This window comes from Amphiura filiformis, unplaced genomic scaffold (assembly GCF_039555335.1).
Source record: "Amphiura filiformis unplaced genomic scaffold, Afil_fr2py scaffold_58, whole genome shotgun sequence".
NCBI classification, from domain to species: domain Eukaryota; kingdom Metazoa; phylum Echinodermata; class Ophiuroidea; order Amphilepidida; family Amphiuridae; genus Amphiura; species Amphiura filiformis.
Window position 1 is genome coordinate 438,782 of NW_027305522.1, and position 26,834 is coordinate 465,615.

At 36.3% G+C, this 26,834-nt stretch overlaps 1 protein-coding gene across 1 annotated transcript; it reads left to right on the forward strand.

Annotated features, from left to right (window-relative positions):
* LOC140144481 (N-sulphoglucosamine sulphohydrolase-like) lies at positions 1-21,692 on the forward strand. Its single transcript, XM_072166292.1, has 5 exons — positions 1-370; positions 3,927-4,193; positions 11,418-11,568; positions 14,980-15,218; positions 17,269-21,692. The coding sequence occupies exons 1-5, from the start codon at positions 253-255 to the stop codon at positions 18,045-18,047; spliced, it is 1,554 nt and encodes a 517-aa protein (XP_072022393.1). The 5' UTR covers positions 1-252; the 3' UTR covers positions 18,048-21,692.
* Positions 21,693-26,834: the final 5,142 nt, after the last annotated feature.

Here is a 26,834-nt window from a genome sequence, read left to right on the forward strand (position 1 = left end):
ATAGGTCAAAGAAGTCAACCTTGGCATTGCCTTGACCTTGCAGTGATTGAACTGTACTGTACACCCACATCACAGAAGAACAAAATTTACCTTCAATTGTATTGAGCTTGGATCAAACAAAGAAATACAGCTACAGGTCACGGAAAAAGTAATAAGCTTTATACCTCTGTACTTGCACCACACTACAGTAGAGCAGTACACCACTGGCAGGCAGCACCAAGTCCATGGCACAGTCTGACTAATCCAACAGTCATGAACATGATGAAGGTTTTAAGCTGTCTTATTTTAAGCTTACTGGTGGTGCAAGTAACAGGCGTTACAAATGTACATGTTGCCAAGCCCAAGAAGCGGAATGTGCTGCTTATTGTTGGTAAGTTAAATGTCAAATTCATGATATAATTTTTTTATAAACATATGTAGCTGGCATTCCTTACCAGAGCATGATTAGTACAGGGAACCCATACCGTAGCAGCTCTGCACAATGGTATGGGACGAAGTGCATACAAAAAGCTAGTGCAAGTGCAACGCAATTGCATGATTTCAATTAAGAGTTCGTACTAAAAAATGCAAGGCTCCTTCAGCTTTAAAAATAGATGCATGTTTGTCATAATATTAATTACGCAGCTTGTACTTCTTACCTAAACTTCTGTGCTTAAAATTAAAAACTTACCCAGAATAAATAAAAATTCATTAGCACATGATCCAAGTCGGCGCACCAAAACTGAGATGGTAACGAAATAACGAAAATGTCATAGGCCTACCGCTAAATGATGTGTCTCATTTGCCCGCTTTTTTAAGTTTGCCTTGCGAACTACCAGAGCATGGGTAATCGTAATAGCCAAGAATAGCATAGACCTTTGGTGCATTGTCTGCCATTTTAGAAATTCCTTACCGGTAGTAAATTTTACGGCGATTTTTTTCATAATTTTTTTTTTAGAAATCAGATCAGGGTTCAGAAATAAAGGAGGATTTTGTGATCCTAGTATCCTCTTTTTATGACATATTTCAGTAGATGTCCACAAAAAAAGCTTACTCCCAAAATTTCAGTTGATTCCGATTTTGCGATTAGGCCAAGTAAAATAAAAACATGTTTCACGTCCGGTTTTTGAAAAAAAGGAGGAAGAGGGCCTTTTATTTTTTATTTTTATCGCAAAATTAGTGATATATACCCATAATTACAGCTGTTTTAGCGTATGACAATAATGCCTGGAAAAAGGAGGAGGCCTCTTTTTATTTGTTGTTCTGAGAGATAGGCCCCCTCTAACTATCACAAAACATCATAAAAGTGTTTCTTGTATATTAGCAAGGCTATAGAAAGCATCTCTACTTCCTAGACATATTTTTTGAAAAGTTATAACTGAATTTCATAAATTAAAAATAAAATTGAAGAAACCTCCAAAAAGGAAGCGGGAGGGGACGTGAAACATGTTTATTTTTTATTTGGCCTTATGCGAGTTACATGTATGCATGATTAGGCTAATGAAATGAAATGATTAGTTTCCCGTCACCCGCCCGCATTTATACCTTTTCAATTTGACCAAAACATTCATTTAATATTTTCATAAAAAAGTCAATTATCTGAAAATTGAGATGGAAATAATCAAAATTGAAACTCGAGAAATGTCTGACATCCCCTGCTGATCATAATCAGCAGTTTTTCTTAGTACCGGTAGTAGGGGTAGAGGATGACAGGATGAAGTACATTGTAAATAATGGAAATTTCGGGATTACCTCATCATGTTTTATAAGGTTTGATTGTGTCAGTTTGCATTTTTTACATTATTTCTTTTATATACCCTACACTGTACTAATTCTGATTCCATTTTTAGATTCCTTGGACCAATAGCTTTCCAAAAATGTATACTTTTACTATCATAGGGTGTATAGATTTCTAGATATGACAATTTATACCAAAGGTGCATCGTGACAGAAAAATCAGGGTGTGACGAAAAGTCGGCAGTTCACGACGCATGGCCCTTTATGACCATTTTACTATTGTATAAGGCTATTGAAACTTGATGTTGAGTTTAGCGTCCCATTTTTTCAGCTCATAATGAGGCAACTATTTCATTATTCATTATTTTCAAGGTTTCATTAGGCACTTGAAACTTGATATCGAGTTTAGCGTCCCTTTTTTTCAGCTCATAATGAGGCAACTATTTCATTATTCATTATTTTCAAGGTTTCATTATACGCGGCCTTTTACCAATGCTTTATATGCACTTTTGTTCATTCTATTTGGGTCCCAAATGTCCCAAATACACATCAAAGTATAATTATCTTGCTTTTTGTTTAAATCAAGTTTTTAAAACAAACTCAATGTATTCCGAAGTATATCAGTCTTCTTTACTCCAATTTGTACTCACCTCTCTGTTACATTTGAGGATAGGGGGAAAATGGGGGGGGGGGGTTGACTCGTATATACAAAATAACAATCATGCAGAACATTGAAATAATTATTATTGGCACCAATTTGTTAAAAATAGGTCTTTTATAATATTATACTCCTATGATCTTAAATTATAAACATAAACAATGTCCATGGCTAGGTTAAGTTCACTTCTTCTAGTCTACCCTGGTATCCCAAAGGTATAGTTGAAATAATTGGATAGAGCAAGGGTCAAAAATCTGTATATATTTTTAATGCTCAAATATTTAGATGAATTCTTCCACTAGTTTTTGAAGGAGTTTAAAAATTTTGCACAACAAATTTTCTTTCTGGTTTTATAGTAGTAATTTGCACAATAATGAATTATTTTCAGATTTCACATCTCAAACGCGGCACAAAATTCATAACGCGGGCGGCGGACGCTAAACTCAGAATCAAGTTTCAAGTGCCTTACATGTACATATGTATCAGTGGCCTTTTACCAATGCTTTTTATGCGCTTTTGTTCATTCTAATTGGGTATCGCCATCAGTCGCAATATAAAATTATAATGTCACAAACACACATAAACATTTATAAAAGTATAATTATCTTGCTTTTTGTTTTTCAAGTTTTAAAACAAACTAAATGTATTCCGAAGTATTCCATGCCAGTCTTCTTCACTCCAATTTGTACTAACCTCTCCGTATACATTTGAGGATTAGGGGAAATGGGGGGGGTTGACAATAACAATCATGCAGAACAAATATGAAATACATTTTTGGCACCAATTTGTCAAAACTAGGTCTTTCCTAGTTAAATTATTTACAACATCAACAATCTGGTAAAAACATTTTGGCTAGGTTAAGTTCTCTTCTAGTCTACCCTGGTATCCCAAAGGTATAATTGAAATAATTGGATAGAGCAAGGGTCAAAAACCTGTATATTTTTAATGCTAAAATATTTAGATGGATTCATCTAATACTAGTAATAGTTTGCAAGGCTATCTATAGTTTTTGAAGGGTTTAAATACAAAAAAAGGGGTTAAACAATTTTGCAGAACAAATTTTCTTTCTGGTTATAGTAGTAATTTGCAAAATAATGAATTATTTTCAGATTTTACATCTCAAACGCGGCACAAAATTCATAACGCGGGCGGTGGACGCTAAACTCAGAATCAAGTTTCAAGTGCCTAATACACATCAGTATAGTTTTGAGTGCCAACAGGATGCGTTCATCATCATTAATAATAATATATTTTTATTTATCAAAATTCGACTCTATGGCATTTAGTCTACGCTGACTATCCTGACTGACTCCGAGTTGTTTTTTAATTTATATTTTTGCCTTTATCAAATTTGCCGCCTTTGGCCTCCATGGGCCAGATCGTGTATATACATGTACTTTTACTAAGAATTGTCCTCAGCAGTAAGCTTATGGAAATGAATTGTTTATAGTTAGCCAGGACCTGGGGGGGCGAGGCAATTTTCAAGGGGGAAATTAAACTTTGACAAAAATGGTAATACCAATTTTTAATTCATATATGCTTTTAATTCTAGGCGATGATGCTGGTTTTGAAACGCAAGTTTACAACAACACTGTATGCAAAACACCGCACCTGGATGACCTTGCGAAGCGTAGCGTGGTCTTCAAACATGGATTTACTTCCGTCAGTAGTTGTTCTCCAAGTAGATCGGCCATTTTGACGGGTATGCCTCAACACCAGAATGGCATGTATGGACTGAATAATGCAATAAATCACTTTGTGTCATTTGATAATGTCAGGAGTCTACCATATTATCTCAAAAAAAGAGGAATAAGAACAGGTAACCATGGTAACATGACTTATTGGGCTACCGTAAACGTTCGCCTAATGGCGCTATGGGCTCCCTTGACATACCCTTAATTCTTCCTGGAAATTTTAGAGGAGTGAGCTCTCTCTATTTGTACATGAAATTTACCCCAAGGCAAAGGAGCCCAGGTGCGCCATTAGGCGAACGTTAACGGTATTGCAATTGAAATCTATAAACACTGTGAATGGGAGTGCATCATCCACCAGGGAGTGAGTTTCAAATGGGGTTACCTTTAGGGTGACTCCACTTTTGCACTCCCTGTGTGGGAGATTTATGTCTTCCAAATGGGTTGTATGGATTTTATCTGGAATAGCTCATTTGGTCAAGATATTGATAATTTGTAATATGTTAGAATTATGGATTCTGCACATACCTACAAATTTCCTTTGTATCTCTTTGCCTATTCTTTTTTTTTTAGTTCTAATCCATTCAATCAATTTCTCACTCTTGTTTTTTCTTCAATATTCATTTATTTCTTTGTTCATTTTTATTTGGTTTGTTTGTTCAATCATTCTTTCGTTCATTCATTCATTCATTCATTGTTATTTTTATTATTATTTATTATAGCCAACTTGGATACGCACAGTTATTTGCGTCAAGCGTACTACGCAAATACCGGCGCTTACAGCGCAAACACAGCTTTTGACAATTGACCAATCACACAGTCGTTGCTAGGCTTGCTAGGCAAGGTCAAGGTTCGGTCCTGCAGGTCGCGCGATCGTGTTATTCTATGAAAAGTACACTGATGCAGAAGGTACATCCTCTCATGATCGAGAATTTGTTATTTTGGCTATAATGGCATCTATACCCATATCAGTGAACAAAGTGCTGCTTAATTTCCACTGATAGTCTCAGTTTACATGTATGCTATTTTTTCTTCATCTTCATCTTCATCTAATACAGTGCATCCCTCAGAAATGAGTATTGCTGCACCTTGAATAATAACATGGCGAGGCGAACAAAAGTGCTAGTGATGAACGTGAAGAGAGTTTATTATATACAGTGCTTCGTGCGAGTAAAAATAGCATCAGCAATTATGGAAGTTGGATGCTAGCAAGTCCGTTCCTAAATGCTTCTACGGACGGTGCTGCAACGAGGGATGGAGGAAGATCATTCCATAGCTTGATGGTATATGGAAAGAATGAGTACTGGAAAGCTAAAACTCTTGCACGCGGTTGGATGAACTTTTGACTGTACGTGGCCTCTAAGTGAGTCAATGTTCCTGCCACTTCTGATGGTAAGGTAGTCAGCAGCTGGAATATCCACAATGGATGCTACAATTTTGTAACACATCACCACCTGCGATCTCATCCTCCGTTGGTGTAGTGTATCCCACTGCAGTGACTGAATCATGTCAGTGACGCTACTGGTACGCCGATAATCACTAGTGACAAATCGTGCTGCCCGTCGCTGTACAGCTTCTAGACTCTGGATATTACGTTGCGTGTGGGGTGCCCAGGCAGATGATGAATACTCGAGAATTGGGCGGACAAAGCTCTCGTAGCACTTGGTCTTAATGTCAGGAGGACATTTGCTGACATTTCGCCGCAGGAAACCAAGTGTCTGGTTTGACTTTTTGGTTATGGTGTTGATGTGAGCATTCCAGGATAAGTCAGAGCTGATGGTTACTCCCAGGTACTTGGAATTGGTTGTTAAGGCTAGATGTTGGCCATGTAGCGAATAAGTGGTGTGAATGGGAGATCGCTTGTTGGTAATACGCAGGACTTCACATTTATCAGGATTGAATGACATCCCCCACTGCTTTTCCCATGTCTGGAGACAGTTTAGATCTTCTTGTAACAATCTGGCATCGTCAGGACTTTTGATGACTCGGTAGAGCAGAGAGTCATCTGCAAATAGGCGCGTGGTTGATGTGACACACTCTGGCAAGTCGTTAATAAAAACCAGAAAAAGCAAGGGGCCCAGGACGGACCCCTGCGGGACTCCAGATGTTACAGATGAGACTTGCCCCTCAAGTAGAACACGCTGGGAGCGATTAGCCAAGGTGTTACCACCTATCCCGTAATGAGATAACTTATGAAGGAGGCGCTTATGTGGCACAACATCAAAGGCTTTGGAGAAGTCTAATAATATTGCGTCAATTTGTTGTCTCTCATTCAATCCTTTTGCCAAATCATGAACAGTGCGTATCAGTTGAGCCTCACACGACCGTTTTTTCCTGAAGCCATACTGGGCATCTGACAAGATATGGTGATCTTCAAGGTGTGATATGATGGTACTATGCAAGATATGCTCCATTAATTTGCAACTGACAGATGTGAGAGTTATAGGACGGTAGTTGGATGCTTTGTGTCTGTCTCCCTTCTTGAAAATCGGTGCAACATGCCCAAACTTCCAGTCAGTTGGAATTTCACCTTGAGCAAGTGAAGCTTGAAAAATCAAAGTCAGGCATGGTGCAAGCTCCTCTGCATATTCTTTGAGCAATCTGGTTGGAATGTTATCAGGGCCTGCAGCTTTGTGCGGCTTCAGATTTTGAAGAAGTTTCAGAACACCTTCACAGTCAATGGTGATGTCAGGCAATTTAGGGTAAGGTGATGAGCCAAGATCAGGTAGATTATTGGTATCTTCCTTTGTGTAAACTGATGTGAATTGCTTATTCAGAATCTCGGCCTTCACTTTGCTGTCACTGAAGGTAATTCCATCTTGATACAAAGGGGCAACGCCACTGTTGTCACATCGTTTTCCCTGTACAAATCTCCAAAATTTCCATGGATTCTGATCAACATTTCTCCCCATGTCATGTACATAATCATGGTATGCTTGTCTACATTTCTGCTGGTCAATGCGTTTGAGTTTCTTGTAGTACTTCCAATCATCTTCATGATTAGTTGTTTTTGCCTTTTTGTAAGCTTTTTGTTTGCGTTTTGCAAGACGCTTGACAGTTGAGTTAATCCATGGTTGGTGAACTTGGGAAGAGGACATTTTAGATGGAACCAACTCATCCATTACGTTCATGCACTGATTTCTAAAGGTAGACCATAAATCACTAATGGGAGTTGACGAGTCAAAGTTTGATGTAAATTCATCTGCAAAAGTAGACAGCTTGTGTTTGATTGAATTTGAATCTACTTTATTCCACATAAAGATCTTTCTCTTAACTGGCTTCTGACGTCTTACATTTGTATTACTACATTGTACATGCAATGACGATCTCATGGTCACTAACACCAGGATATGGTTCACACTTATTCACCAGTGTTGGACGATTTGTAAGAAACAAGTCAAGAGTGTTCTGAAGACGGGTTGGGAATTCAACAATCTGTTCAAGTCCAAGGTCTTGAATAGTTGAGATGAAAGTCTCATTGATTGATCGCTTAACTCTATTACCAATGATGCTAATTGTTGACCAACTTATATCTGGCAAATTGAAATCACCTCCAACCCACACCATAGCATTTGGATTTTCATGAACAAGGTCAGAGATGGTAGACCACAGCTTGAATGCGTTTTCTTCACTATCATTAGGTGGTCTATAGGCTGAGCATATGATCAGGGGATCTTTGCTGGTAAGTTCAACCTTGGCTGCAATAAATTCACAAGAACTTTCTGAACCCATGTCTATTTCTTGACTGACTAGATCTGATTTAATAGACAGGAGGACACCACCATATCCATCGGAACGATCTCTTCGATAAGTGGTGTAATCAGGTGGTAGGATTTCAGCGTTAGAAATGTCTGGGTTTATCCATGTTTCACTGCCAATTGAATATATGAATACAAAAGCCACCTAAGTCCATACTTCGCCAAATTGAGTTAAGCATGGGAAATTGTTGCTATACATAGGCTTGTCATATGTATGAAAGAACAACTCAAATTCATTCTCTGTGTCTATTAAGCATGTGAAAATAGCATGTATGAAACAACCTCCTAAGTACAGGATGTGAGTCTTGTAACACATTGATTGTAATCCAGTATGTATAAAAGTCCACTTGTAACACATTCATCGCTAGAGAGTGACTTTTGAACAAAAAATGGGTTTAATAAAGGAAAGTGTGTGGTTTATATTACATGGCAGAATGCTTATCAACATTATACATACCTGTGTGCTTTATTTTGTATTATCTTACTAGTGGTAATCTCATTCTAACATTGTTGTCTTTGTATATGATTCAAAAAACCACCTAAGTCCAAAATTTAAAATGAACCCCACGAAGTCCCTGAAATGCTAATCGTCATACCTAATACAGGTTAATCCACTCATTTGCACGTAAAACTTACCATATTGACCAGGTAAATCTAACTGAAGGAATTAAAATGATACACAGATTTTTCTCTCAAAATCACTTCCTATGGACTTAGGTGGCTTTTGTATTCATGTATTCAATTATTACATCTGGGTTGAGAGAGTCAATAACATTCCAAAAGCTAGCTTTCTTTGCCTGAATACTCTGGAAGTTAACATTTAAGACTTTGAGGGTATTGTTACTCTTGTGCAACACCTTAGGTTTCTTGGGTGATGATGTATCCAGAGGTGAACCAGGATCACTAATGTCATGCAAGGATGTTAAGTTGTCATCAGTGAGAGATGAGAGTACCTCGTAGTTGTTAGAACTTTCCATAGAGAAACTGTCCGACAAGCAGGTACTGTAATTTGAGGTTCCACATGAGCATATCCAGGAGGCATTAGGTTTTGTTAAAATATTGTGCAATTGACTTGGCATCGAGATGCAGTCTGTGTGATAATGGCTAGTACAATCATCACAAATGATAATTCTCTGGCTTGATGGATCACAGGGTAGGTTGCAAAAGTCACACATGAAGTCAATAGGCCCAGGATTTGTTTCTGTATCCGATGCTTGAATAATCAGTAACACAGTAAGATACAGCAGAGTATCCTTACGAGTGGTCAATTTTATGGATGATCTATAGGAACGTGTACATCGTAGGCTGGAAAGGAGGTTTCCTTGTAGAAACCCCATGTGATTACTGTGAGACAAGTTGATAAAGCATGAGGTAGGATACCACATGGAAATTTTGGTGGATAGCCCAATGTTATGAATGGCGTCAATGTCAATTACGTAGGAGTTTTTTTTTTTCGTTCAGACAGAATTTTTTAAACCTTATTGTTGATCCAAATTGTTTTCACCTGGGTGCACAAAAAACTAAAAAGTGTTGGGGTTGGGGAGGTACCAACATTTTCTTTGGCAATTTTGTTCCCCATTAGTAACTACAGGGTGTCCCAGAAAATGGCACGTGGACCGTATGTTTTAACATACGTTTTTACGTGTACACGTTAATACGGTGTTAAATATTGCTAGTCTCGGTTCCAAACTGTCTTGGATTGTGCTCATTCGGCACGCAGGAGAACAAGGCGCATAGAACTATAAGCTACTATAATATTTGATGACTTTACTTTCAAAATGAGCCTTTTTCGCCCTGAAAATTGAGCGTATTGCATGAACTTCAACATGAGGTAAAATCAGCATATTTCGAAAACGTAGCACCTGCATTTTATTCCATGTTGGAATCCAAAATGTGAAATCGCAATGCCATTTGTATACGCAAAGTATCACACACATTTCAATGGGCAATCTCTGCGTATGGACATCGCATATAAATTTAGTCAAATTTTAACACATCGCTGCACCTTTATTATAATGATTTGTTACAAACAAAAAAGATCATAATAATAATTAGACTTTCCTTCATATGTTCATTATCCTTGACTGTCTTTAACATATTGTGAAATGGACAAATTTTGTGCATTTTCAAAGATGTATCTACGTTGATTTCGCACGTGGAAAATCTTCAAAACTGGTTAAATATGTGACCTCGCTTCGATACAGGAGAGTGGTTTTGAATAGATCAACATACGTCCGATACCTACGTTTGGAAATCACAATCTCTCTATTATTACAAAATTATCCTTGGCGTGACTCACTGCAAAAGCATTCAGACATACCCACAAAGACACAGGAGGCGCTATGCATGACTGACTTTCAAAAGCGAAGAGGACTATCTGATGACTTCCACAGTGAATCAAGATAAACCCTATTACCGTACTGACGCGAGTATAGTCCCGCCTTCGAGTAAAGTCCCACCCCCAAGTTTTCGAAAAATTTCAGAAATTGTAAAAAAAAAAGGTGTTTTTTTCCGGTTTTGGAGAGTGTCCCTGGACCTAGAGCTAAATGCAAGGATCATTTCATGGTTGACTTAGAGTATAGCCCCACCCCCCAATTTTGAAAAATGTTCACCCAAAAACGGGGTAGGACTATACTCGAGTCAGTACAGTAGTTTCATCAATAACACTATGAAACCAAAAATACCATCAAAATAATTACATTTAGTGATTTGCTCATCTGATGATTGTAATTTGTAATGACTTATCCTTCATTTTTAGGCAATTTAAATGCAATTTAAATATTTTTACACCTTTGCTGGGATCACTGAATCCCGCCTTTAAAACCAAAATGTGATGACTTTTACAGAGTTCGAGTACATCATATTGCAGAGCATATGAACATTTATTTACTCTATAATTTTTCTGTTCATTCAAATCTCCATATGGTTATTTACTACTATTCTTTTGTTCATTCGTTTGTTCATTCATTCATTCCTTTTTTTTGCATTCATTCATTAATTATTATTTCGCAAATACAAGCAGAAACATGTTTCTAAATAACCGGTTGATCAATGGCCTAGTTTTTATGTTTGAAATTAAAGCCATAATGTGTGATTTGCTTCACATGCAGCGATGTCCTCAATTTTACTTGGATTTCTACTTTTGGCATAATTATAATGCCCAGTTGTATACTAAAATACCATGTAAAAAACTAAGAGCTACTAAGCCTGAAGTGCTTTAATAACATTAAAATTTAACTTTTTGTATTAAAAGCGGGTCAACCCGGTTTTATTCAGAGTTCAACGATCGAGTACTTGCTAACATGTACTGTGGATGTCAGCTTGTATGTACACGCGTCGAGCGCGATGCTCGGTGCAGTTACATATAATACGATCGGCGAGCGTAGTACACGCATTGTAGGCGTTGGAAATAATCGCAATTTTCTTCGTTATACCTCATTTGTTTGGCTCGAAATTTAAAGGGGATAATGTGATCAGTGAAAACAAACATTTAAATAAGAATCTATTCTTTATGCAAATCACACATTATTGCTTTAAATGTTCATTGTCATTTCAGTTTTTATTGAATTCAATTCTATTTCATATTTTTCCTAGGTATCGTAGGCAAGTACAATGTTGGTCCAGACTCGGTTTACCCATTTGAGTTTCACTACACTGAGGAAGACTTTCCTATAACGCAGGTGGGCAGGAACATCACTTTCATGAAGCAATGTGTCCAAGAATTCTTTGATACACAAGATGAAAGGTAAGTGGGTGCATGATGTGTATACCTAAGGGGTGCAAAATTAATATGGTACTTACATGAATGTCAATTTCTACTAAATTTTAAAAATTGAAAAAGGGATTCAATCATGTTTTGCTGTTGTTCATCGCGGTTAACAATGATGCGTCAACGTGGTTTACATGTACTTCCAGAGCAAAATAAACCATACAGACACGAGTTGTTCATGGTGAAACATGATTGAATCCCTTTCAACAACAAAAACAAGTTAAAGATCATCTAATTTGTGTGATTATTTCATGAGGAATGTCAGTGCCACTCAACATTACAAAAAGATCTATGATGTCTCTGTTCAGCAATCCGGAATAAAACGGCAATGTTTAGCCGCTTCCTCCAAAATAATGAATTCATACAAGCATATATGTGACCCCTCGGCACAACTGAGCCCGGATGTCGCCAGTGCCACTATTGAGATATGCTCCATCGAACTTAACAATAAACAATAGGAAACAAAGGATTTATTGACTGTTTTATTGATTTTTCACTACTTAAATGTCAAGTACTATAGACATGATATACATCATTTTAAAGCTAATTTTAAGCAGAATATTTTGGTTGAATATCTCAAAAATGATGATTGGCGACTTCAGGGCTCAGTTGTGCCGAGGGGTCACATATATATTCACACAAGTTCCAGGCATGCTCAATTTCAAACGCTTATGCGTAACGTGTACATGTATGCGCGCTTCCGTTAACTTAAGGGCAGAGTAATGGGAGAGAACATGGACCTTTTCGAGCTTCATTATTTCTGAATTGTATGTCCAAAGTATATAAAACTATACATTTTTGGAAAGGAAATGAGTCAAGGAATCCCATGATGACGTCAGATTTGTTCAAAAATCTCAAGTTTTTGAAAAAATGACAAAAATTCACTTTTTTACCCCAATTTTTTTTGTGACAACTTAGAAAAAAACACGTTCGGAGTAAAAAAAATTCAGTTAGCTTTTCATGAAGAAGAGACATGAACTTCGAGAAGTTTTTTTTTATTTTTTTGAAATTTGTCTCTCTTTTCGAAATATTGAAAAAAACATGTGAAAAAGGCCATTTTGTCACTCTATTAAGCTAAAAATTGCACATAATGGTGTATATTTTTGTTTAAAACAAATATTTTGAAAAAATGAAAAAACCTTCCCTAGACTTTGATGTACTCTAAAGGATAGTGCAAAAGTTTACCCTTTGCTTGCATATTTTCTCGAGTTATCTTGTCACAAAAATCGCGCAATAGTCTCAAAAGTGAACTCTGAGAAATCTACGTTTTAGTAAAAAAACGTCCTTAAATTTTAAAACGGTAAGACTTTCACACTTGTAAAAGCTGTATCTGGTGCATGGTCTAAATATGCATCTTTTTGCACCAATGAATCTATAATCTCTGCCTTCAGTGCTCCAAAATTCAAAATAATTAAAAAATCCAAGTGTCATATTTTGACTGCAAATTTTTGTTTTGTTTACACCACATTTGCTGGCGTTAACAACATACCGAATGCGCCTTGACTGCGTTGGACATACGCGCAGAGTTAGCCAAGGCGTCACCTTGTGACGCGAATCATGCAGCAGTAATCACAATATTTCACATTCACGCATTTCTGACTCATTATTTCCGCCAATTTACTAAGCTGTCTTGAGCCATGTGACTTTTTAGAGTTGAAAAGAGTGAAATAAATCAAACAAAAATACGAATAAATGTTAGCAAGTTGTATTTTATCAGTTTCAAGTGAAAGAATACATCTTAGTGTAGATAAATATCAAAAAATCTCAAATTCGGTCGTGGACGAATGTGTCTTCCATTACTCTGGCCTTAAGTGTGGATTCATCACAGATTAACAACGGTTGACTCCAGTATACAAAGGTATAGCTAGATATGTTGAATCCCCTAATGTCAATCCAAGACTTTGCTGACTGAATTTGATTCAGGAACAGGGCCGTCACTAGAGGTATGGCGGTGACCCCAATACACAATTTTTGTCGGCAAAAATTGACTTGTCGTCAAAACCACGTGATTGTCGGCAAATGTAGTCAAAAGCTATATGATTGTCAGCAAATTGCAAGAGTCATTTAAAAGATTAAAATGTGTTACGAAATTGTGCTGTTGTTATGTAATAGACCCAGGGTTGGAAAAAATGAAAATTTCCCTGGAAGATGATCAAAATTTCCCTTCAAAAAAACAAATTTCCCTCCAAATTTTTATGTATTTCTTTGTTTAAAGACCTTAACTTCCCTCCAAACTTCCAAATTTCCCGGGAAGGAGCTTCCTACTTTCCACATTTTTTCCAGGCCTGAATAGACCTATTGTTAATGTTATGGTAGTTAGTAATTTAAAAAAAATTGGGTTTTTTCATATCTGTAGCCTCTTCATAGAGTGCATAGTTCACATACTTTATGTGCCAAAGTCTCTCTTGGTGTGATTTTTTTTGCAAATGTGACATGCCATGACCAAAAACCACATTTTTGACCAAAAATCACATTTTCAACCAAAAATCACATTTTCGACCAAAAAATCACATTTTCGACCAAAAATCCCATTTTCGACCAAAAATCACACATTTGATCAAGCACATTTTTGAAAAGAAATCACATTTTAAACAAAATCATGTTTTGACCAAAAATCATGTTTTTACTAAAAATCATGTTTTGACCAAAAAGATTCTGCCATAATAATGATAAAATTGGACGGATACTTTTGCATGATACCTGAATTTATCAGTCTTTGAAAACTATAGCTTGACCGATAAATTCAGGTATCACGCACAATCCGTCCAATTTTATATCAAACTTGGTATGTGGATTGGAAATGGTGGCCTGATGTGCTGTATAGTTTTGTGTATTTGTAAATTTATGAATATTAAGGGTACTACACCCCTGGCCAATTTTGTGCCTATTTTTGCATTTTTCTCAAAATTATAGCGCATTAATATTGGTGACAAGTAAAATATGTATATTATAGGGGCAAGGACTACAACTACTGCACTGAAAATTCAGCAACTCAAGGCAAGTAGTTATTGATTTATTGATCAAATAGTGGTTTTCCCTCATTTTTGACTGTAACTCCACAACTGTTGTCTGTGCTGAAATAAAATTTTCAGTGCGGTAGTTGTAGTCCTTGCCCCTATAATATACATATCTTACTTGTCATCGATGCGCTATAATTTTAGAGAAAAATGCAAAAATAGGCATAAAATTGTGCAGGGGTGTAGTACCCCCTTAATGAGCTTATTTGCATAATGTATATTATTTGTATTTACAAACACCTATATGTGTGGGGCCACCTTAATTACGAACCGCATAATTCAACCTAAACCTAAATTTTGGATGTTGTACATATTAAACAGTTTTTAACAAATTATTGAAATTATCTCTTGTTTTGCTTCTCGGTTTCAGACCTTTTTTCCTGTACATCGCCTTTCATGACCCTCATCGTTGTGGACATACCCAACCCGAGTATGGCCAATTCTGTGAGAAGTTTGGCAATGGTGAACCAGGAATGGGAATAATTCCTGACTGGAAACCTGTTCTCTATGACCCCAAAGATGTCATAGTGCCATACCATGTGCAGGACACACCAGTTGCAAGAGCTGATATAGCAGCACAGTATACAACATATAGTAGACTTGACCAAGGTGAGTTGACTTAAGAGCTCTTAAGGGCTGTGTAATAGTTATGAGCACTGGAGGAGGGTAAAATTAGGGGGGTGGGCAAGATTTTTTTGGCAAGCCGAAAGGGTTATAGCAATTTTCAGTAGGTCACAGGGGGCCACACGATTTTTAGCAAGTTGGCACCTTTGAAATAAAATGCTCTAAAAAGGCTTAGGAAAACAGTATGGTAATACAGGGTGTCCCAGAATGATCTATACCGGAAAAGTTGAATTTTTCTAGGTATGAAGGGCATTATTAATGGTGGTATTGTTTTACATTCTAAAATCTACAAATATTTAGCTTTCTTAGCAATTTTAGATTTTTGAAATTGGATGTTTCTCATAGAAGTTACAGGACATTGTGTAAAATTTGTGAATTTAGGGTTTTCACAAAACAACCTATTTTAAAAATCTGTAAAATTACTAACTGTTCAGCAAAATGCATTTGTAAAATGTTATACAGGTACTTTTGTCCTAAATTGCCTGAATAGTCGATATCTATCGAATCCTTTATGATGTTACGAAGAATTCCTTGTATGGAATAAAGGATTTGTTACGCGTAAGCGACCTTATACTATATTGTTTCTTTGTTGGCAGTTTTGAAGATAAATTGCAGTGTCTGAGTTTTATCATTTTAAATGCCGGCGAACATGGATTTGTCATGAAAGTATGGGGAATGTTTGTCCTTATTGTCGTAGAATTTATTTATGTCCACAGTATATTGGCAAACCGACAGCTACGTAATGGAGAAGATTAAATTGACTGTAGGGATCCTTGAGGAAGTTATATTCTCTGTAATAATGACATTTTTGGGTAAAAATTGTGGTAAAAATTATGTCATATTGAAATGTTTCACTTAATTCCATATCAAGAATTGTTCAGCGTTGTATGCTCTACATCTGTGTCAAATTTGATGTACTTCCTATAATGGAATGTAGGATTTCAACAACGGCTGGACGATGGTGATAAAGCATCTGTGTTATGATGCCTTTGCACTGTAAATCACACAACTGTAGTTTTCGTCCATTTTCAGTAATATCAATGTCATGCCAAAATGCATCAAGCTATTTCCATGAAAATCACAGAATAAGTAGGAGTCATGTGTGTCATTGTATTGCACTCATCAAAATTAGATACACTGTTGACTATATATTTTAAAGATTTTTTCAAACACGGTATAGATCATTCTGGGACACCCTGTATGCAACATTTCCTGCTTGCTACACTCACATTATATATAGGATTTAAGGTTTGCAATTTGGGTTCAAGAAATGGTGCTCGTTTGTACATGTTCATGATTTAATAGCAAAAAAGTCTTGTGTGTGTCCTCTGTTACAGGTAAATATGCACACACCACTACCATAAGCCATATGACATGCATGTAGTATATGTACACCCCATCCATAAACTGACACTCAAGCTTACACACACTATAGAACTAGCCCAGGGGGTGTAAACTCATTCAAACAGAATCACCCATTCAGGTAATCCCATTTGAAATTCACACTCCTTGTGTGGACACACCCCTTGTGTGGACACACTCCTTGTGTGGACACACTCCTAGACACATCCCTTGTGTGGACACACTCCTTGTGTGGACACACTCCTTGCGTGGACACACTCCTTGCGTGGACACACTCCTTGCGTGGACACACTCCTTGCGTGGACACACTCCTACACTCCTTGTGTGGAAGAAATTGAGGGTTGCACCTAAAATAACGGCTGGCTATATAGCTACATGTATAAAGACGCTGTGTGGAAGATTAAGGTTATATCTCCCATATAGGGGTGTATCAACTGAAAAAGCCCATTGTCCTACTTATGTCCTCTGTGAACTTTTCTAACTTGCATATATCTATTTAAAGGTTCCCTTTCGTTAAAGCATTAAATTAAATTAAATAATGTAAGTTCAGGGAAAAAAATAATTCTGTGACATTTTGTTCTGTAGTCTGCAAAATCAAAATAGGTATATATAATTTTATTAAAAATGCCTAACTGTATCAAATTTAACAAAAGTATTGGAATATTATTTGCAGGAATTGGTATATTTCTTGCTGAATTAGAATCAGCAGGTTACGCAGACGACACCCTGATCATCTACACATCTGACAACGGGATTCCATTCCCAAGTGGCCGCACAAATCTATACGACGCTGGTATGTCGGAGCCCTTCGTCGTATCTTCGCCGCTTCATAAACAACGATGGGGACAGGAGAGCAACGCCCTCATCAGTACAGTCGACATCACGCCTACAATACTAGACTGGTGGAACATCAGCCACAAATCTTATAAACTTAACGGGGAATATGTAACACTAACAGGTAAATCCTTGCTACCAATATTAGAAGCTGAACCTACAAGCGGTTGGGACAAAGTCTATGCAAGCCACAATCTTCACGAATCCACTATGTACTACCCCATGAGAGTCATTCGTAACCGTAATTACAAACTTATTCACAATTTACACTTTCGTATGCCATTCTTCATCGATCAGGATTTCTACATCTCGCATACCTTCCAAGATCTACTGAATCGAACAAGAGCTCATGAAGTCACACATTGGTACAAAGATCTTCAATCATATTACTACAGGCCTCAGTGGGAACTCTTCGATGTTCAGCACGATCCAAAGGAAATTAAAAATCTAGCATTAGATTCAAAATTTTCTTCCATTTTAGCCGATTTAAAGAAAGATTTATTGTCATGGCAAAATATAACAAATGACCCTTGGATTTGTTCTCCTTGGGGCATACTTGAAAATAGCGGACCATATCAGCAGTCACCTACATGTATGTCATTTGATAATGGACTGTGAAAGTGATTCACATGATGAATGTAAATGATTAAGGGCTCATATTGAAATTTCCTTTTATACACAGGAAGGTGTGCGCCATCCTGCAGCTTTCCTGTGCTAGCCTTCTTTTGTTAAAATCCTGGGCAGGGTGTATCACTGATGCATATAATTCATCTGTTTTATGACCGAGCTTTCTCGAGGCGCGCGCTTAGCGAGGGGAATCCTGCCTTCTTGAAAACGTGGAAGGGTATTTCAATACAGGGTGTATCAAAATGATTGGTACCGGCGACTTTTCATTTTTGCAGATTTTTTTTACTATGTTTTGTACCAGTTTGGGGTTAATTGTTTACATATTTGAAATGATAGTAGTTTTATCTTCTCTAAGAATTTTAGATCTTAAAGATAGCACATTCGGTTCAGAAGTTACATGATTCTAAAGGAAAGTAGGTGTTTTACACTTTTCATCGTAACGCTGGATCTGTAGCCCACCATTTCCAAGCTGTTGCGCTCTATTTTATTACAAATACCTGTCGAGAATGATATTTATGTTGAAGATCTTGGAAATGTTTTATTTTTTCCTTGCCTATTTCTTCATGCACGATGTGTTCTAATCAATATTTATTGGTTGAGAGTAATGTCAAAGCCGTAATACCTTATTGACTTGAATTAAGAGCATGTATGCAATAAACATTTCAAGCAGTGAACATATTCATCTTCTTGTTGTGTATAGTAAAACCATGATTACGCCGATCTTCGTTTAATTGACAATAGCTCCCAGATGCATCAACCTTTCATCATCAGATTATTAGATCAATAAGTTAACATATACCCCTTTCTATTTATAGTACAAAAGCTATATTAATTAGCAATCTTATATTTTTGATATATTTTTGAAAATGTCACATGTCTCGGTACCAATCATTTTGATACACCCTGTATGAGCCCTAGAATGTGATTCTCAATAGATTAATGGTGCTATTTTTATGATATACCATATTTCCTCGAATAGTTGCACCCCTTCAATTAAACACCCCACCACTTTTTTAAATAAATAAATAAATAAAATAAATTTTGGATTTATAAAGCGCCTTTCTCCAGATCTTAGAGGACTCAAAGCGCTGTCATTTCACTGCAATGGTGAATCATCACAATCAGATCGCATCAACTAGGCCAGTTGCTGCCGAACGGCGCACACCTATCATCTATCTGTGCAGCTCCCCAAATTCCATTGGGTGAAGTAAATTTTTGATAACCAAACAACTTAATCACCGATTTTTGCGATATAGGAATCGGGATAAACCAAGTGCACATGAGTCCTTGGGCCGCGCCGGGGCTTGAACCCGGGACCTCAGTGGTGCAAGGCGAGGGAACTACCGCTGCGCCAACTCGCTCCCCCAACCAAAATGTTTCAAAAATGCTAATATTTCCATGCTGCCTTGTGTATAAGCTTACCAAGGTGCACACATGGCCGGTAATGGCGTCGGTAATACATGTAAGCGAATATCTGGTTGCGTAAAAAAGGAAGTGAACCGGAAGTCATTGTTCCTAAGTTCATAGTTAGTCATTTCAAGGCGAGTTTTAAGCTTACCTAATGATTTTAACAGGAATTATCATTCTAAAAATGACCTCTAATAAACGCCCCCTTTTGGAAAATGAAATACCCCAGGGCGACTATTTGAAGAAATATGGTATACAAGCCACTTCATTAAAATGATTGGTCTAAAGGCTGGATGGTCTGATTTTATCATGTTTTGTAATAGTGTGGAAGCCTGTCACAATGTTACCAAGACATTTTATTCAAAGGTTTGTTATTATCAATTCAGTGTTTTGAATATGTGATATGCCACAGCCTACTTATCAACAGTCTAAGTCCTCGTGTGTTGTATGCTGTGAATTCTCGCATATTCATGAGGGCCGATTGTTCGATTGTGCTGTGTCTAACAATCATGCCAGCATTGCGTGCCTACGCGATAGAAGAGCTTTGCATGTCTTCACGTTACACCAAAGACTAAAAATATGCGGTACATGCGTAGCAGTTTTGTCTGTCGCATTTCATGGAACAATCGGCCCTCATTATCGGGTGATGCTGAGAATTTTACTGTTTGGAGTTTGAAAATTTGAGTAAATAAACAGCAATAGTTTTTGTCAAAGTCAAAGTGATATAACTATTCCCTTGCCAAGAACAGAGTACAAAAAGTGCAGTCTATCATGTAGAGGTGCTGTAAGGTAGAATAAACTAGAAAATAATGTCCAAAACTCTGTAACATTATGTACTTTCAAAAATAATCTAAAGAAAAAGTAAGGCTTGTATTACTTATCTATGAATTTTGCACAGTGTTTGAAATACCACATGCAGACATGCACAGATGCATGTAACTTTGACTCTGTGCATGTAGAATTTTGCCTGTGCAAGTAAAATTTTGTGAAAATCAGCCAATTTCTAGGAAAAAATCAGAGTTATGCATGTAAGTTTTATTTTGTATTTCGACCCCTGATTTTGTATTATGTTTAAGCCTACAACCCTGGACAAAAGGGTTGGAATGAAATTAGTACAGTATTGCAAATGAGCCCCTGTTCCCCTGATCAATGTTGAATCCTGACATTTTGTTCATGTGCGCTCAGTACAGTGCAACAGAGCATTAATGCCCCAAATTTAAAAGCTATATAATTTATGAACAATATACTCTACACGTAAAAAATAGTACTACAAGGGATTTTCAACATATAAGAATCCTAACAGTCAAGTACCAACATGCACAGTTTTGTCCTTATATCACTTTTGGGTTTTTAACAAAATGTTATCAAACCTCTACTGTGATTGGCAGCTGCATAAGGCACCTCTTTGATAGCTGATAATGCCCAGCCATTCATCAAGTGGCTACTAACTGACCTTGATAGGCTTGAATGAGCACTGTCATCTGCTACAAAACCATCACACTCAAGGACCTGGTCAGTCTATAATGCTACAGGGAACACAGTACTTTGACAATAGAATAAAAGACTCCTTATTGATTGGGCGCGGATTTTAAAAGAACAGCTCCTGTGCGTGTATAGCAAAAAATTGGACTAGAATGTTTGGAATTTTGTAACTAAAATACTAAATGCATTTTGTAAAATGTGCTCTGACAAATCTATTAAGCATTTCATTAGCTTTAATTTGACATATTGCTTGACATGTTTGGAATTATGGCAAATCATAAAAAAATAGTTATTATCGCAAATTAATTAATCAATATTATGTCCATTATTTAAAAAAATAAATACAAATATTCTAATTTTCTCTGACAGAATTGTAGGATTTGACAAGAGTGAATCTTTCTTGTAAGTTTGATTTTTATAACATAATTACTTTTGACGAAAAAATAATAAATTCATTTTTTTCATACATTTCTTTTTATTATGCTAATTATATGAAAATGAACGAAAACATGTCAAATTTTGCAACCTTATTAAAGATCAGAGTTTGATCAAAAAATGTTGTAAGTGACATCTTTCACTTTAATCAAAATTTTAAATTATGTGTCAATCTGTCCAAAATTCAGTTTTGGGCATTTATGCTCTGTTGCACTGTAGTACCTAACATTGATTGGTGGGGCAGGTGGAGGTATTGGGGTAGGGTTATGTTTAGACTCGACACTAAAAAAGCGCCATTTCATCACATAAAAATATGGTCATTACAAGGTGCACATTCTATTTTTCATTCCAACCTATTTTGTCTAGCATTGTAGATAATAATCTTATATTTTGGAATTGTTTTTGTTATTATTTATGTTTGACAGTTTATTCATGGCCCTAAGGAAGAACAACTTTTGTTGGTTTTGGCCTCCGTGTTGACATTAAGTTTAATATTTTAAGTTATTTAAGGGATCTAGAATGAGCGTTTATTGCGTTTCGACAGTATTTTTGTGGGACATGAGAGCACCTCAGACCTATCGAATTGCATTCTGAATACTGAAGCATGTCTTTCTGATATCAAATAATTTTCATTTTTGAAAATCACAATATAATACAAATTTTATGACAAATTATAAAATTTGATATTTTTCAAATTTTTGATATATAACAGTCCTCAAAGTTAATAATATAAATCTACATTGCCTGCCCAATGCAACCAGCCAAAAAGCTGTCAACAGCACCAACTTAAGTACACTAACAAATATCTACAATCAATAAGACAGGTACACCACTAACCACTACATCTCAAATTAACTTGTACTTGTCAGTATACCTACTTTGTGCAATTTCACTAGTGCTTATTTGAATTCTGAAGTAATTTGGCAACTCAATTTTACTATAATATTGTATTTCTAATGTAGTTTATAGTGTTTTTTAAATGTGTCTATAATTATGTACTGTGTAATTTTAGTTCTTTTATTTGGTGTGTGTATAACAGACCCCATTAAGTGGGCTTGCGTGCCTTTCCGGGGTTGCCCTTTTGATATTTGAAGCTATTCAGAATGCAATTCGATATGTCTGATGTGCTCGAATGTCCCAAAATAAATACTGTCCAAACGTTCATACCCCGTCCCTTAAGGTTAGCAACTATTTTAAATTGTTGTGATTTGGTAGTTCACAGCATCTTGTGAATGGTAGTGAGCTTTAGCAAAAATTGCATTGATCATTTCATAATGAGTGTGTAGAAGAATTCAAATATCACAGATATACTTTTGTACATGTAGGTCCTGTGGTTCTTGAGTTATGTTGTACAGAGGGCTGAAACAACAACACCTTTGTAAAACGTACATAACTCATTAACAATAATAAATCAAGCAAGTTTTCAAAGTATATGATTTGTAGAATGAACATTTGCAAAACATCAAAGTGTTATTTTTCAATAATATATTGATTTAGATAATGAAGACATTTTAATTAAAATTACTTAGTATTTAACAAGATGTATGTATTGAAATTTATCCGTGTGGCTGTGTGCTTTACATCTTATGTTACACCAATCAAACAAGTTTTTAGGCCTACATGTTATTGAACAGACAGCAATCTCTCTTTAATGCAAATCCCACATTATTGCTTTCATCTTTTAAGATAAAGATAATAAGCATTTATATTGATCAATGACTGTGATTACTATACTTGTACTATGTTTGTTTCATCAGCTTGTTGGTTTTATTCTTTTACTGTAATTTGACCATTTTTTACCTGTAAAACGGCATTGTAATTATATAATTTAAACAATAATACAAAAATTTATCCGGGGCAAGGTATTTTTGACCATTTTGGACACCCTAAAGACACCTCTCTGGCTAATGCTTTGATCGGGGGCACTTGTATTTCAAGTTGCAAGAATGTATAATCACCCACATTCAAGGACTTTCAAAAAGTCCCAAAGCAAGTATTTTTTCAAGGGTGTAAAATAGACCCAAAGCAAATATGATGCAGTTGTTTTCCTACCTAAAGCAAGTATTTTAGTGTTGTTATGAAAATACCTAAAACTGCCAGTAGCAATCAGTCAAGAGATGGCCAGAAAAATTTCAAAGAAAAAGTACATGCATGTTTTGAAGTGTTTTGGGTACAATTTCACCCAGAATTTTACCTTCAACTGATTTTTGTCTGCATCATGATGCCAAGTAGCATCTTATGCCAAGAAGCTACCCTTTTGGTGTAACATAATGTGAAAAAAAATACCCTTTTTACGGGTGATATACAACTTGAAATACAAGTGACCACATGGGAGATTTATGTATAGAACTTTATTAGTAACATCCTATGGCTGTGTGCTTTACCTTATGGACATCTTCACTGTACTTTACCTAATATGGACATCTTCAACCCACCATTTATATATTTGCCAAATTAATTTTTTTTTTAATGTATCAGCAAAATGTACATTGGAAATTACATGTCTTAATCTTTTAAAATAAAGATGTTTTATCATATTTGTGACATATATACTTGGTTGTTTCTTTAGTTTTATTCTTTTAACAGTAATTTGACATTTCTTTTTGTAAAACAGTCCCATAAAAGGCCATAGGACCAAATTAGTTTGATCTTTGGATCGACCATTGATATGCTTGGCCATACAGATTATTTATGAAATCAATTACCGTATTGGTCCGAGTATAGTCCCATGTTCGAGTATAATCCCACCCCCCATTTTTCGAAAAATTTCAGAAATTGTAAAAAAAAAATTTTTTTAAAAATAATTTTTTTTTTAAGTTTATTTTTTTTCCGGTTTTGGAGTGTCCCTGGACCTAGACCTAGATGCTAGGATCATTCATGGTTGACCTAAAAAATAAAAAAATAAAAATTTCAAGATATTTTGTATTTTTAATATGAAAATTGATAATTTGTATTCATGTCATACTCTATTAATGATTTCAAAATTTTTTTTTTTTTTTTTTAGGTCAACCATGAATGATCCTAGCATCTAGGTCTAGGTCCAGGGACACTCCCAAAACCGAAAAAAAAAACTTTAAAAAAAAAAAAATTATTATTTTTTTTTTGAAATTGAGTATAATCCCACCCCCAATTGTGAAAAATTTTCACATAAAAAACGGGTGGGACTATACTCGGACCAATACGGTATTTGACTTTGTGATTAAATAAGAATATTTGCATGTAATGATAATGACCAATACAAATATTCCATTAATTTTGATTTATTAATTAATTAAGCAGCATCAACAATGCTCAATCCAAAAATCAAACGGTTCCCAATTGCATAATTTATACAAAAGCAAGATGCACACCATAATGTTCCTCACTTGCAAGCAGCTCTGTCGGTCGTCGTTGTTCTACTCATATCTTAGTATTCGTGACCTTTCTGATGAAGTTTCTCCACTCATGTCGATCTTGTGCTTTGGTGTAACAGCTGTAAGACATTTTGGTTAACAAAATAATCCCATCTGTCCACCTGAGTCTCTGTCTTCCTCTGCTTCTTTTCCCTTCAACTTTTCCGAACATTATCACTTTCTCTAATTGATTCCTTCTCGCCTGGCAACATGTCCAAAATACTGTTTTCATCACTGAGTTGACGAGTGAGACTTTCTATCCTATTTCATGCCAAACACTCATTTGTCCTGTACTCAGCAGCTCTGTACTTAATCTTAATTAGCACCTTTCATTTACAGACTTGTGAGCATGTCTCCTGCTGCTGCTGCTGTGTGTGAACGTATTCATGCATGACAACCAGTGTGCGTAACCAGTATCCGAAATACTGATGCAAAATGTGCATGATCTTCCTTTGGCCCAGCTTTAGACCACACATTACTGTCCAGATTTAAGCCCATTTTAGCACATATTCCAGCACTTGGCACATTTTAGTAGCAAGTAAGTGGGATGATTTGGAAATTATGCCCCCTCTGATCCGGTGGCCCTGGTATGCCCCCTGTTTAGGGTGCAACTATTATGTGTATGAGGACGAGTTGTAGTGGAAAGCCTCAGAAGGGGGCAAGCATTTTTGGCAGGTCAAAAGGGTGGTCAAATGATTTTTCAATGGCACAGATCTTTGAAGTTCTTTTTTTGATATAATGCCCTTCAAATGCATAGAAAGCAAGAGATGCAAAATTCCCTAGGCTGCATCAGTGTTCGAAATATGCCTCAAAAAGTTACAGGCCAGCCGGGCTTGACCTTAAAAAGTTACCGGCCAGCAACTAGATGCCAGTCAGAAAAGTTACCGGCCAGGCCAAAAAGTTACAGGCCAATGGCTGGCTGACCGGCCCTATTTCGAACGCTGGGCTGCATTCGCACCACATGATTAAACAATTTAAAGGTTTTTAAGTTATGGTCCCCAAAATATGGCATATATAAAGGGGACAAAGATGTTTTGGCATGTATAAAGGGAAGTGCAGAGATGTTGTGACACATCTAAAGAGAAGTGAAAAGATTTGTGGGCACATCAAAAGTGACAGGAGCAGGCAATTTTGTGAAATCACCCCAGGGTACATGTAATCATTGCAAAGCCCCTAAGAGCTCATACGCTCATACCCAATTACCAGTGAGCACTGAGCAGTTTTCCCCAGTTTGGCTGGGAAATCCCCATTCAATAGGAGCTTAAGCATATACATGTAGGCTGCAGCTTGGCTTTTTTAAAGTTTTTTTTTTGGTTTTGGAGTGTCCCTGGACCTAGACCTAGATGCTAGGATCATTCATGGTTGACCTAAAAAAAACCTGAAATCATTAATAGAATATGACATGAATACAAATTATCAATTTTCATATTAAAATACAAAACATCTTGAATTTTTTTTTTTTTTTTTTAGTCAACCATGAATGATCCTAGCATCTAGGTCTAGATTTTTTACAATTTCTGGAATTTTTCGAAAAATGCGGGGGTGGGACTATACTCGAACGTGGGACTATACTCGGACGAATACGGTACTATTGATATCTATTCATAGCGTTAAAATTATGACAGTAATACAGTAATAAGAAATACAAATCTATTTTTATGAAAATGTTACAACATGACTTTAATCTTTTTCACAGCCATTACTGTGAATTATCTTTAAAAAAAAGATTAATTTTACTTTAATAGATAAAAGAGTATAGACATTTTGATACGAACAAGTGACACATACTGATAAAAGTATATGTGAGTGGACACTACGAATGAGCCGTAAACTCGGCAACTGGCATTCTGAGTTACAGTGTAAAATGTATGTGAATGTCGTATTCACAGGTATCTTAATAAGGTGCGACAAGTATCTCATCAAACACTGTTTAAACCAATCAATAATCCTGTTGCTGAAGAGGATAAGCTTCTACCTATTTCTATAGAATAGTTCTTGTCTTTGTTTGCTTTGGCTAAATCCTGTTCAAGTGGTGGATAACAAAGCATTGTATGTAAGATGA

Excerpts from the sequence above, each read along its gene's own strand:
- LOC140144481 (XM_072166292.1), top strand. The coding sequence starts at position 253 with ATGAACATGATGAAGGTTTTAAGCTGTCTTATTTTAAGCTTACTGGTG. Across the intron at positions 11,569-14,979 it reads TTTGATACACAAGATGAAAG|ACCTTTTTTCCTGTACATCG; the intron begins GTAAGTGGGTGC and ends TCTCGGTTTCAG. Across the intron at positions 15,219-17,268 it reads ATATAGTAGACTTGACCAAG|GAATTGGTATATTTCTTGCT; the intron begins GTGAGTTGACTT and ends TATTATTTGCAG.